Source organism: Engraulis encrasicolus, chromosome 9 (assembly GCF_034702125.1).
Source record: "Engraulis encrasicolus isolate BLACKSEA-1 chromosome 9, IST_EnEncr_1.0, whole genome shotgun sequence".
NCBI lineage: Eukaryota > Metazoa > Chordata > Actinopteri > Clupeiformes > Engraulidae > Engraulis > Engraulis encrasicolus.
This window is the reverse complement of record NC_085865.1, coordinates 35,080,199-35,092,814: the sequence shown is the minus strand read 5'-3', so window position 1 is coordinate 35,092,814 and position 12,616 is coordinate 35,080,199. Positions and strand designations below refer to the sequence as shown.

The following is a 12,616-nucleotide window of genomic DNA, read 5'->3' as shown; positions in this document are numbered from 1 at the left end:
CACATCCTCCATAAGCATGCCTGCGATGTTTGCTGGCTCCACTGGGTCCTATGGGGCAGGTGGGATGCTCGGCCTGTCTGCTGGGGGCTTTTCTGGCGGTGGCCTTAGCTCAGGTATGGGCCTTCACTCCGGAGCCGGTCTGGGTCTGGGCATGGGCATGGGGCTGGGACTTGGAGGAATGGGTCTCGGTATGGGTATGGGTATGGGGGGTGTGGGTGGAGGGGCCTCTACTTTAGGCTTAGGCCTGAGAGGTGCAGGGATGTCGGCCGGAGCTGGAGCTGGAGCGGTAGGTGGAGGTGGAGCAGCAGCAATGCTCTCCTCCATGGGTGGATCTGGAGCCAGAGCTGGTGGAGTTGGCGGCAGTGCTGCCGCTTCAGGTGCTGGTGCTACCGGTGGTGCTGCGTCTGCTTCGTTTGGGACTCTCATGTCACGGGAGACTCAGAAGAGCACTCTGTCTTCGCTGAACACACGCTTCTCCAGCTTTGTGGCGCGGGTACAGGACCTTCAGAGGGAGAACAGCGCTCTGGAGGCTCGTCTGACCGAGCTGACCGGCGGCTCGGACATGACCACCGACACCAACATCACAGTGTCAGCGGCCGAGCAGGAAACACAGCTGCAGGAGTACCGCGACAACATTGCCAAGGCCTCCATCGACGTGGTGAAACTGGAGATCAAGCTGGATGGCATTCGTGGTGTGGCTCATGAACTGAAGGCCAAGTAAGTTTTTCAGTGATGCAGTAATGCAGTCCTCTTGATTAGGCCTACTACAGTACATGGGCCACTTTTATAAACTTGTATTGTGTTACTTCGGCTTTTGATCTATTATTTCTAGCAGACAGTAAATTGTTAATAAACTTTTACAATACACTTTCATAAGGCATGACTGGTGTACTGTAGGTCTTGAAAGGAAGTGGCTGTGGTTCTGCCATTGCTGCGGGTTCTATGGAAAATAATTTAAGAACAGTGGTTTACTGGGTATACTTTTTTTGCAGGGCATATGCTCATGAACTCATGTGTGCATGTTCATGAGTGGCTGTTGTGATGTTTTTTTTTCTCACCTACACGTTTCGCAGGTTTGACTTCGAGCAAGGTGTGAAACTACAGTTGGAGACTGACATTGAGGCCATGAGAAAGGTAAACTCATCGCATTAGATTGCATGACACTTACCAACAAAAATTGGCAGCCGAGTCGCACTTTGTCAAGTTATAGGCCTACCAGAAAACCGGCAGTGGAAAACAGGTTATTAGTAGCTGATGCTTTTATTTACAGCTATGTTTATAGTGTTGTTGTTTTGACAATGAGGATGCTTCATGCATTTTTATTCTTATATCCAATGCTCCATTTTAAGTGTTGAGTAAACTAAACTCTATCGACTGAGATGATCTGAATGAATGAAAATCTTCCAAAGATGTATAAAGTATAAGTAAAAGTACTGTTGTGAATTTTGTTACAACACTAGTAGTATGATGGTTGCAACTATGCAATGTAATACTGCTACTGTTGTAATTACATCCAGAACAGTTCTTAAACTTCTATTTTGTACATCTCTGGAACCTTCACAGACACATTATGTTCATTAGGAAGATTCCGTTTGTGGTTGTGTGTTGGGCAGGACATCAAGGCAGCGGCTGAGCTTCACGAGGAGTTAGACTTTCAGAAGGGCCAGCTGAAGGATGAACTGGACTTCATTGAAAAAATGCAGCAAGAGGTACTGAAAGCCCCTTAGAGACATAGTTATTAATCTACACTGAGCAGTTTTTTTTAGTTTAACCCTGGGGAATAATGCTTTTTCCTAGATTGTTTCAGTAGCTCAATGGAACAGGTGAAAAGTTTTTCTGAATTCGATTTGCCACACTTTGCTTTGTTAACCCTTTCATGCAAGGCCTCTGTTATAACCTTATTGCTAACAAATTGCAAGTAATGACCATGTCTTAATCTGTTACCTAGGGCAGTCATGTACAGTCATGCTATGTAATGTCATAGCAATGTCGTCATGGTGTAGTTAAGCTTTTTCAGGAAATATTGAATCATGAAAGGGCATGATTGCATGAAAGACCATTCTGCTCTCAACCTCTAGGGCAATTGAGGTGGAACTTAATGCTGCTTTTACCGTAGTGTTTATTTTCATAGGGGTGTGTATACCTGAACTTGCACACAAAAATGTTGACAGCATGTCAGCCTCTGGCTTTCTTCAGGATTAATTCGCCTTTGGTGAGCTCCAACACATACTTTGACAGAGTGTCACTGACTGCTGTGATGGACATTACAGGAGATGGCCGGTCTTGAAACCAAACTGGGAAAATCCTTTGACACATCCTCGTCAATCATCGAGGTGGACACAGGCAAATCCTTCGACATCACAGAAGCCCTAAACAAGATCCGGGCTGAGTATGAGGCAACCGTGCGGACACATAAGGAGGAGGCAGACACGTACTACAAAGCCAAGGTAGGCTACACGGGTAACCTCAGCAGGAGGTCGTCATGGCGATTGTGTTTACAATGAACTGAGAGATGAGAGTGATGAAATCCTGTGCTCTAGAGTGTGTGGACTAGACCAAACACATTTAGGCAACAACAAGTGTGTGTGTGTGTGTGTGTGTGTGTGTGTGTGTGTGTGTGTGTGTGTGTGTGTGTGTGTGTGTGTGTGTGTGTGTGTGTGTGTGCGTGCGTGCGTGCGTGCACGTCTTAAGATACCCTTTGAACACAGAGAGAGTAGTCCATGTTTTGTTTTTGTGAATTGTGAGATGTCTAAAGTCTATGGTCCGACTTTGACTTTGGGAATGGTATGGTCCATCAGCTTCAGTGAAAGTGAAGTGGTTTGTACCGAATATCCTAGGAAGAGGTAGCCTAGGTGTTTGGCATGACAATCTCCACTCTCTGTCAAGTGATGGGCAGAAAACTCATATTTAAAACTAAGTCTGATACATTAGAAAAACCTACATACGTATACTTAATGCCCTGGCATCACTCTGACCAAAGTCTGGAAACAAATTCATTGGTGTTGTTTGGACGTGAGTCATGACACCCACAATGTTTACAAGGAACTCACGTCACGACCCTGATCTTGTCTAGTCCCAAGATGAGACTCTGAGAGTCGCTACTTCCTCTCTTATCAAAACTGGCCTACAGTATATCAGACAGGTTCTGGGTTGGACGCCTGTATTCATTAACGCTAACCTTTGCCCCCTGGATACTCTAACTTTTTTAAAGTTTTTTAATATATATTGTAGGGGCTTTTTATGCCCCCATTGACAGGACAGTATGAGATGCTGACAGATGCTGAGAGTGGGAAAGAGATAGATGAGGGAGGATTGGGACTCGAACCGGGGTCCCCATGGGCATGAAAGCCCAAATGTAGGGGGCCCAGCGCGTCGTGCCACAGCGCCCCCCCTGGATACTCTAACTTTGTTACACCTTTTGTCACTCTGGTTCATCTACCTGAAGCTTTTTTTCTCTTGGATAAAATTAACTTTTGGAATAAAGTTTGTAGTGTAATAACATTATTGTGAAAAGTATGAAGTATAAAGCCGTGTAATAGCAATGCCATAATGTAGTCCTTAAAGGGACACTGTGTGAGATTTTTAGTTGTTCATTTCCAGAATTCAGGCTACCCACTCACTAATGTTACCTTTTTCATGAATATTTACCACCACCATCAAATTCTAAGTAATATTCATTATAACTGGAAAACTTGCACTTTTCATACATGAAGAGGGGGATCTTCTCCATGGTTCGCTAATTTGGCAATAGACAGCCCAGTTTCAAAGAACCGCATAGTTGCAGTACCTTTTTTGACCATTTCCTGCACAGTGTACCTTTAATGCCCCCCTTTCAAGTTAAGGCAAGTCAAGTCAGACAAGTTTACTTTATTGTCAAAAATATATGTAACAGGGTTAACACAGAAGTTTGAAAGTCTACAATGTGCAGTTACACTAAACATATGGACAAAAATCACAAATCTTTACTGTGGCGTTCAGATGGAGGAGTTTAAGGCGGAGGAGGAGAGCACCACCACCGCGCTGTCCACCACCAAGGAGGAGGTGAGCACCTCCAAGAAGGAGCTGCTGACACTACAGCTGGAGCTGGAGAACCTTGTCCACAAGGTACAGAGGTCTGATGGGCAGGGACGTTGTAGTGCACAGGGAATGTTGCAGAGCTCATTCAACACTTGGCGAGAGGGAGCATTCTTATATTACCTTATTATACGGCACTCTAGAATGGTGCAAGAGCTCCCATTCACTTTCAATGGGCGGACCCAACGTTCGGTGGTCACTACTTTTCTGTAATGCCCACCTAATAATACCCGCTGCCAATGGCAACGAGTTTGGTCACTTCAGAGATCACTCCGCAAGTAGATCGGTCATATCTTCACTGATATGTCTTGCCTTCTGATTTTTAGCAGTAGGCCTATGGCAGCAGCGCGATTAGCGCACGCTGCTGGTGGCCCACTGATGCTCCGGTAACCAACCACTTCTCAAACGTCTCAAGACGAATTGCAACAACACTAGAATAATAGCCTTCGGCGTCGGGGGGTGTTATTCGCCTCGTCGGGAAAATATTTTCCTATAGTCACGTGTGGACAATACATTATCCCTTACGTAACCCATTGATGCTGGATGCTGCGTATACGGCAGTGTTTCTCAACAGGGGTGCCGGGGCACCCTGGGGTGCCGCAGGCCCCCATCAGGGGTGCCGCGGAAATGTGGCTGATACATAAATTATCTAATATGTAATACATATTTGTCTAAATTGATAAGTTAATGCTAGTCAGTGGAATCTTTCATCTGCCATTTACGCACAATAAAGTACATATAGGTCGCCCCAGTCAGCTGCAACTTCGAACGTAGGTCGTGTGACGTTTCCAAATGTGTTACTTTTCTAAGCTTGTGTGGTATCAGATGCCATGCCATGTTATGGCTTGTTGGTTTGGGGTGACTCGAAATTTTTCATGAATTGAAAGGGTGCCTCGCCTAAAAAAAGGTTGAGAAACACTGCGTATACGCAACATTGACCCAGGCATCTGAAGCTGCATGAGCGCAGCATTCAGGCTCATGAGATTTTTTTTTTTAAATGTGGGTATATTACAGCCGAATGAACACATTGTCATGTAAGATGAGGGTCTGAGCTTTTAAATGCAACTCATTTCATGTTTTTATGTGCTCCGTAGGCTGAGATATTTAGATTTTACAAACTGAGGGTGCTTTTTCCTAAAAAGGGCTTGGGCATTTTTTTTTGCAGGTGCCTTAGGCATCAATGCTTTAAATGGCATGAAGGACAGAGGTTGGGCCGGTGCTCTGTCAAAATTGGCAGTTGGAAATTAAATAGACTATCAGTGGCCTCTGAACACAGCCCTAACCCAAACCCTAACCCTAACAGCAGTTTGCTGCTCAACTCGACGGGTAGCTGTATCGAGAGAATACGGGATCTGTGTCAGACAAAAAACAGACAGACAGATTGGCAACTAATTATAATGTAAATCTGATAAGACGTTTTGGCCAAACAAATCAAAATGTCATGTCACCTGGTGTGACTCTTAAAGTTTGAAAGCAACAGACTGACCAATGTGAGTCATCTGCGGCATTGCTACTGTGAAAGTTGAGAGACGGTATTCCCCTCAACAGTACTGTATGTATATACATAGCCAATGGTGTTCATGCATGCATACTGCTAACGCACACTGCCACTCGAATGTTATGTAAATCACTGCAGAGAGAGAGAGAGAGAGAGAGAGAGAGAGAGAGAGAGAGAGAGAGAGAGAGAATGAAAGAGAGAGAGAGAGAGAGAGAGAGAATGAAAGAGAGAGAGAATGAAAGAGAGAAAGAAAACGAAAACAAAGGAAGTGGTTGGTTGTTCTAACCACCGAACACCAAGGGTTCTGAAATTTTACCAGAAGATACTGACGTACATTTAGGGTATTACCAACATGAGTTTTATATCACTACAACACTCAAAAAGCGTCAAATCATCATGATTGCTGGTAAATGGGTGGTCACAACTGCAGAGGTGATCATCAGTCATGACTGTTTCAGAGAAATGTCTCACTTAACTTACTTGATAGAATTCTCTTATATCTATCTGGCTGATGCGATACCGATTTTTTTTCATCACCCTTGGCCGATACCCAATTTCCAATACCCGATATTTGGAGCCGATATGGGTTTAAAAAAAAGGTTAAAAATGACAAATATTCCAGGTCTCCAGTTAAAAATAACATTCCTTTAACATTATCAAATTGAGGTAGAACTTGTAACATTTAAACACCCACTCTAACAATCAAGTAATGTCTAACAATCAAGTAATGCAAAAAATCAAGTGTCTTGGTGCTTATAAAAAAACCCGAATGACCTAAAATAATAAATATTGCGTATCGGCCAAAATCACACGCGTATCAGCCGATACCGATACACTTAAAAAATGCAAATATCAACCTGATATCGAACCGATATATATATCGGTCTATCCTTAATCCACACCACATAGGCCGTCTTCTTTCCGCATCCCGCGATGGACATATACAAACACACTCATACACGCAGACACTCACATTGCCACATACAAAAGGAGTCGCCGGCCCATTCGTCCTGGTTCTAGAAAAGGGCCAAAGATGTTAGGGTTATACATGTGCACACACACACACACTTCCGGTCATCCTTCACATGTTCATGTGCCCCTGCTCCTCTGCCTGGCACAGTACCACGTGTCCTTGGAGACGATGTTGCTACGTCAACAGGTCACTTGTCACCGTCCCCGCTAGCTTGCGCTGGTTTCATCCTTGAACTTGTATTTTGCATGAAAGGACGTGCATATTCCGTCGTAGAACATAGGGGTGACAACATAACTTTGGATCATAATCATACAATATCCAAGATTAATACAGTTAAAACCGGTACTCACACATCTGTTACAGCCAACCAGGTCATAGTGACCTCCTGGTGTCTTTCTACTGCTTCCTAAAGGCCTTCCGCCTCAACACAGCCTGAAGACGGTTCAGTATCTTAACCCCCCAAATGAAAAGACCTCTCTTGCGGTCCCATAGTTATGCTTACTTTATTCAAAATCCACACATTGTAATAACCCCACGTGTTTTCCACTCTACACATTATCAAACACATCAATTTTATAACCTGCTTGAACAGCTAACACTAAATGTGAACATATGATTAGTTTAAAACATAAAGGCCATTGGCTTTATTGAAATATAAATAATAAGTTGTGAGATGAGGTCACACTTACTTGTCCTCACTCGGGTAGCTATATGAAATCAACATAGTCTATTCTATTTTTCAATACTAAGGGGGGCCATTGGCAGGCTTATGATTAGGTCAAGGGGGTTGAGAAAGGTTGAGAACCACTGATCTATCATTTCCAGTCAGTGTCCCTAGAGCCATGACTAGGTAAGAGGCCCAGTCAATGTCCCACCCCAGTCAGTGTCCCAGGAACAGCGGGACTCATTCAATACAAACAGAAATAGAACATTTCATTCAACATTCATATTCAACATTCTCTCAACATAACACCAATGCTATACATATCTATCTAAAGAACTAATGTAACTACAACTAATATACTGAAATGTAATATCATGTAACTGACTGAATATGATATCTGAACTGAACTAATCTTCGTCCTTTCCCCATTCTGCCCTCTACCACCTACCCTTCCCTCCATGCCACCTCCAGTTGGTGTCCCTAGAGCAGCAGAACTCATTCAATGGAAATAGACAATTACATTTTTCATTCAAGACAACTCCAATGATCTAACACTAAAGAACTAATTGAATAGGGTATCGAAACTGATCTTTTTTCCTTTCCCCATTCTGCTCTCCACCTCCTCCTGTTCCCTCCATATCACCTCCAGTTGGTATCCCTAGAGCAGCAGGATTCATTAAATAGAAACCGAAATATTTCATTCAACATTCACATTCAACATGCATTCAAGATTATACAAATGATGTAACTATCTAAAAAACTAACTGAATAGGGTAATTTATCCATTCTCCCATTCCGCTCTCTACCACCTCCACTTCCCTCCCTCCTATCCATGTCGCCTCCAGTTAGTGTCCCTGGAGCAGTAGGATTCATTAAATAGAAACCAAAAGAGACCGCTTCATTCAACATGCATTCATGATAGTAACAATGATTTAACTATCTGAAGAACTAACTGAATAGGGTATCTGAACTGAACTAATCTTTGTCCTTCATCCATTCTGCTCTCCACCTCCTCCTTCTTCCCTCCCTCCATGTCGGCTCCAGTCGGTGTCCCTGGAGCAGCAGCTGGTGGAGGCCCAGGCTCAGTCCAGCGGTGCCGTGGCCGGCTACGAGGCCCAGATCCGGGGGCTGGAGGTGTCCATCGAGGGGGCCAAGAGCGACCTCCTCAAGCAGATCCTCAGCTACCAGGAGCTGCTGGACATCAAGCTGGCCCTGGACACCGAGATACACAGCTACAAGGTGCTCCTAGAGGGCATGGAAAGCAGGTAAATGGATGGACACACATACTTCTAAATCATTAGTTTAGTTTAGTTGTCATGTCGGCTACTCCATGTGTATTATTACATTACATTACATTACATTACATTGCATTTGGCAGACGCTTTATAACCAAAGCGACTTTCAAAAGAGGACATAATCATAGCCAACATCGCTAGCAGATATAAGTACAGGAAATATACAGAACGACAAGTGCAGATGCAAAGAAGGGTTAGTTTTGAGTAAAAACACACTCACACACGTGTAAACATATGATTTGTATATTGTATATAGGGGTGGGCGATATGACGATATTAAATCGTGAATCGTGAAATCGAGTACAAGATCGTCTCAAATCTGCCAAATGGAGAAGTCTTGCAGTGAGGATGTTTACTATCAGTACCAGAGTGATGTCTACTTACTTAGTGTTGTTGTCTTCACTTTTATTCTTTACATTATTGTATTCCAATTGTGCACTTTATGAGAGTGTCATCAGTGTGTTTACATTTAATCAATTGCTAATTACAAATTGCAAGTATTTTTTGGTTGTTGTTATTTTTTCAATGGAAGATCGTGATAAAAATCGGAATTGAGATTTTATGTTTAAAAAATCGTGATATGACATTTTTGCCATATCGCCCACCCCTAATTGTTTATATATGGATTGGATACCCGGTATGTGGATATATGCAATGAAGTGAAATATCTCTACACTGCAACTCTACTGTGAGGTCATCTGTAACATAATACAATTGTCTGGCATTCTATTCATAAATTAAGATCATGCCCTACCCTGATTATGGCCAACCTTTTGCACTATGGCCTACCTTACATTCTTGTAACAGTTTAAAATCTTATTCTTGAACTTGTTTAATTTGGACTGTATGGGATGTTTTTGCTTTTTTCTCCTTCTCTAGTGATTTCTCTGCCGCGTTTAGTGCCGCCTCTGCCGCCTCCTCCTCCCTGAACCTGTCCAAATCTCCCGCCACGTCCGTCAGAAGCTCATCTCCTGTCAATCCCGCCATGCAGGACATGCTCTCTCTGGCACAGGGCTCAGAGGAAATGGAAAGGTACATATGTCAGCTCATTTCTCCTCTCTTCCCCATCAGTCTTTTTCACTTACAAAAGAAATCTAACAAACTGATTGCTGAATGGTTGTTGGGTTGGCTGTCTTACCTTGGCCATGTCTCTTAGTGCTGAATACTGTGCTCATCTGAACATTCGATGTAGGTTTCGGTTCTAGAATATACAGTAACTGCAGGGTAATAGTTTTGTCGTAGTTCCACCTTACATTTTTCATCATTCTTTGGCAGTTACTTTGTGAAGACATTTCCTGTGACACTGATCGCTTTGCAACAGTGCGTGGTTTGACAGTTCTGTGAGTTCCATTTTTTAAATGAAACAGGAACCAGATACTTACAGTATACCTGTTTAGAATGCAAGGTGTCTAACGTCACAAGGCCCATACTTGAAGTCAGACATCGGGACATTTCGGCTCACGTCATCACCAATAATCAGGTGGCAGCCATATTTATTTTGAGGGAAAATGTGCTGTTTCTCCTATTGGCGCTAATGTCAGCCATCAGGGGGGTATAAATGGGTCATATGTCCCAGCAACTTTTTATGGATTGATGGGAGGGACCCATTCAGATTACTTTTTCCAGGGCCCAGCCAAAATTGTCAATGGCCCTGATGGTCACATACTGGTTTGTCAGCTCTGATGTTTCATGAGGTGGGAGAGAACATAACAGCAGGGGCTTACACTACAAAGCTGGTTCAGGATAAGTTAAGGTTAAGTTAAGAGGTAAATCATCTAATAGAAATGCCTGGAGTGCTCATTTTCTTAAGAAAAGCTCTTGTATTAGATGATTTAATTCTTAACTTAACCTTAACTTATCCTTAACCAGCTTTGTAGTATAGGCCCCAGATGATAGAGGAAGTTAGGTTCCGTTTGCTAGCTTGTTTATTGACATTCAGCTAAATTAAGCACTTTCCTGGCATAGGCGCTAATGGTAATGTTTCCCCCGTTTTAACATGGCTGCGGCCTTGTAAAGCAATTGTGACATCACGCCGACCCACAGAATTGCTGTGGCACACTTGTGCACTTCAGGCACTATGTTTGAGTGTGTATAGTGTACTGTATTGGTTACGCACTAAAACATAGTGCCCTAAGTACACAAGTGCGCCATCTGAGACACAGCAAATGACTTACGTCATCACTAGTAGTAGGTCACCATGTGTGTGTTTGTGTCATCTCTCCCCTCCACATCTGTGACCTGTGATGGGGGCTCTGATGTGCTGCGAGTGACGTTTGAAACAAACAGCTGTGCCATGTGTTTCTGTGGTATGCTGAGTTGTTATCTAGCTACTGCTGAATGCACAATACACAAGTTACGCAAGTCTCTTATCTTGTTTTCCAGGGCATCGTCAACCACTTTGACAGAGTCAATATCATCACAGTGCTACTCAGGTAAGCTGTAAGAACAGGAAGAAGCCTCATTTCAACACGTCACCTCTAAACATTTAAGTGGCATTGGTATTTTCTTTCCAATGCTATTGTAGTGATGTTTTTGTGGCGCAGAGTTCAATTTTATAAATGATTCTCAATTATGTAATTTCTGAAATAAGCATTTAACACTGTTATAAGTCACAGCCACTACGGTATGATGATGTAAATAACGTTCACACAGTCATGGCAACAGGTACTACAGACTGTTGTTTTATATTTTATTTGCTTTAAGTGTATCCTGTCAGCATGTTTTAACTGTCATAGAGGTGGCATCACACTGTGTACTGTAGGTGGTGTTTCCAGTTAGCCTTGCGAGCTAAACCCCTTCAATTTGCGGCCTCTAGGGGCGTCTAGATTTATAGGCTAGGTTCCAGTAATATAGAACTGAAGAGCCATCAGCCAGCCATCAAGATCTGAGAAAGCACACAGTGCAGCCACAGCACTTCTGAGCTCTCTGGGTCTCTCAACCGAGAGCTTGCCTTTCTCAGTATCCCGATGAATAGTGAAAGTTGCTGTTAGCCCCATTGTCAGTTTGTGGTTCAGAGAGAGGTGCTGGTATCGGCACCTGTGCTGTGCTGTCTGGTTCAGATCAGACACACACACACACACACGCACACACACACACACACACACACACACACACACACACACACACACACACACACACACACACACACACACACACACACACAAAACACAATGTTCCCATATATACAGTATACCATCCAGCGGGCCCCAGTGACTCACCCACCCACCACCCACCAACGCCACTCTCTCGGTCTCTGTCTCGAAGCCAGGACATGGGACTGAAACCAGCTAACGGCAAAAGCAACTTCTTTGCATGTTGACAATTCATTAATAATCACAAGTAAAAAATGGGAGAATAAAAGTAAGGTTGCACTTGAGAAAGGACGAAGGTCTGAAACGTCGTGCAAATAAATCACTGGGAGCATTAACGCGCACTTCTATCATTTATTTCAGAATAAAAGTAAGCAACACACACACACACTCACACACACACAGAAGACATATATCAATATATAGGTATTTCTATCCATCTTTTCAGAGACTACAGTTGAAACTACGGTTGAAACAAGAAAAGCAGAAATTATAATTAGAGGTAAGATTCTTTTTAAGTCTCTGGTGTGCGCGCGTGTATACGTGTGTGCATGTGTGCGTGCATGTGTGAGTGCATGCGTGCATGCATGCGTGCATGTGTGCGTGCATGCATGTGTGTGTGTATGCGTGCATGCGTGCGTGCATGTATGCGTGCATGCGTGCGTGCGTACACAGGGAAATCTGAAATGGTTGCAAAAACTTAATTCAACTATTTTTTCTTATGCAGAGGAGATTGTGAACATGACCTCTTCAGAGCCAGAGGACTGAGAGATGAGATGGCTGGGAGGAGAGCAGACATCACAAGACCAAGGACCAAGGCAGCGTCATGCCTTCACAGCAATAAACAGTCTTTCACTCATCATTGTGCATCAGTGTTGTCACTTTGAAAGCCTTTTCAAAAACCTTTCCATACTCTTTCAGGTTTCCTTGCAATGTATTGATGAAAAATGTTTTCAGGTCACTCTAGAATGGAGCAGTGGAGTGGTCAGACCCAAGTTGAATTGAGACTCTACGCATCATCTG

At 43.4% G+C, this 12,616-nt stretch overlaps 1 protein-coding gene across 1 annotated transcript; it reads left to right on the top strand.

The window, feature by feature from the left end:
• The first annotated feature begins 16 nt into the window (after nt 1-16).
• Nucleotides 17-12,416, top strand: LOC134455268 (thread biopolymer filament subunit gamma-like). The gene is made up of 10 exons (XM_063206288.1): nt 17-717; nt 1,074-1,134; nt 1,614-1,709; nt 2,271-2,447; nt 3,979-4,104; nt 8,254-8,474; nt 9,384-9,536; nt 10,887-10,936; nt 12,042-12,095; nt 12,321-12,416. The coding sequence occupies exons 1-10, from the start codon at nt 17-19 to the stop codon at nt 12,359-12,361; spliced, it is 1,680 nt and encodes a 559-aa protein (XP_063062358.1). The 3' UTR covers nt 12,362-12,416.
• Nucleotides 12,417-12,616: the final 200 nt, after the last annotated feature.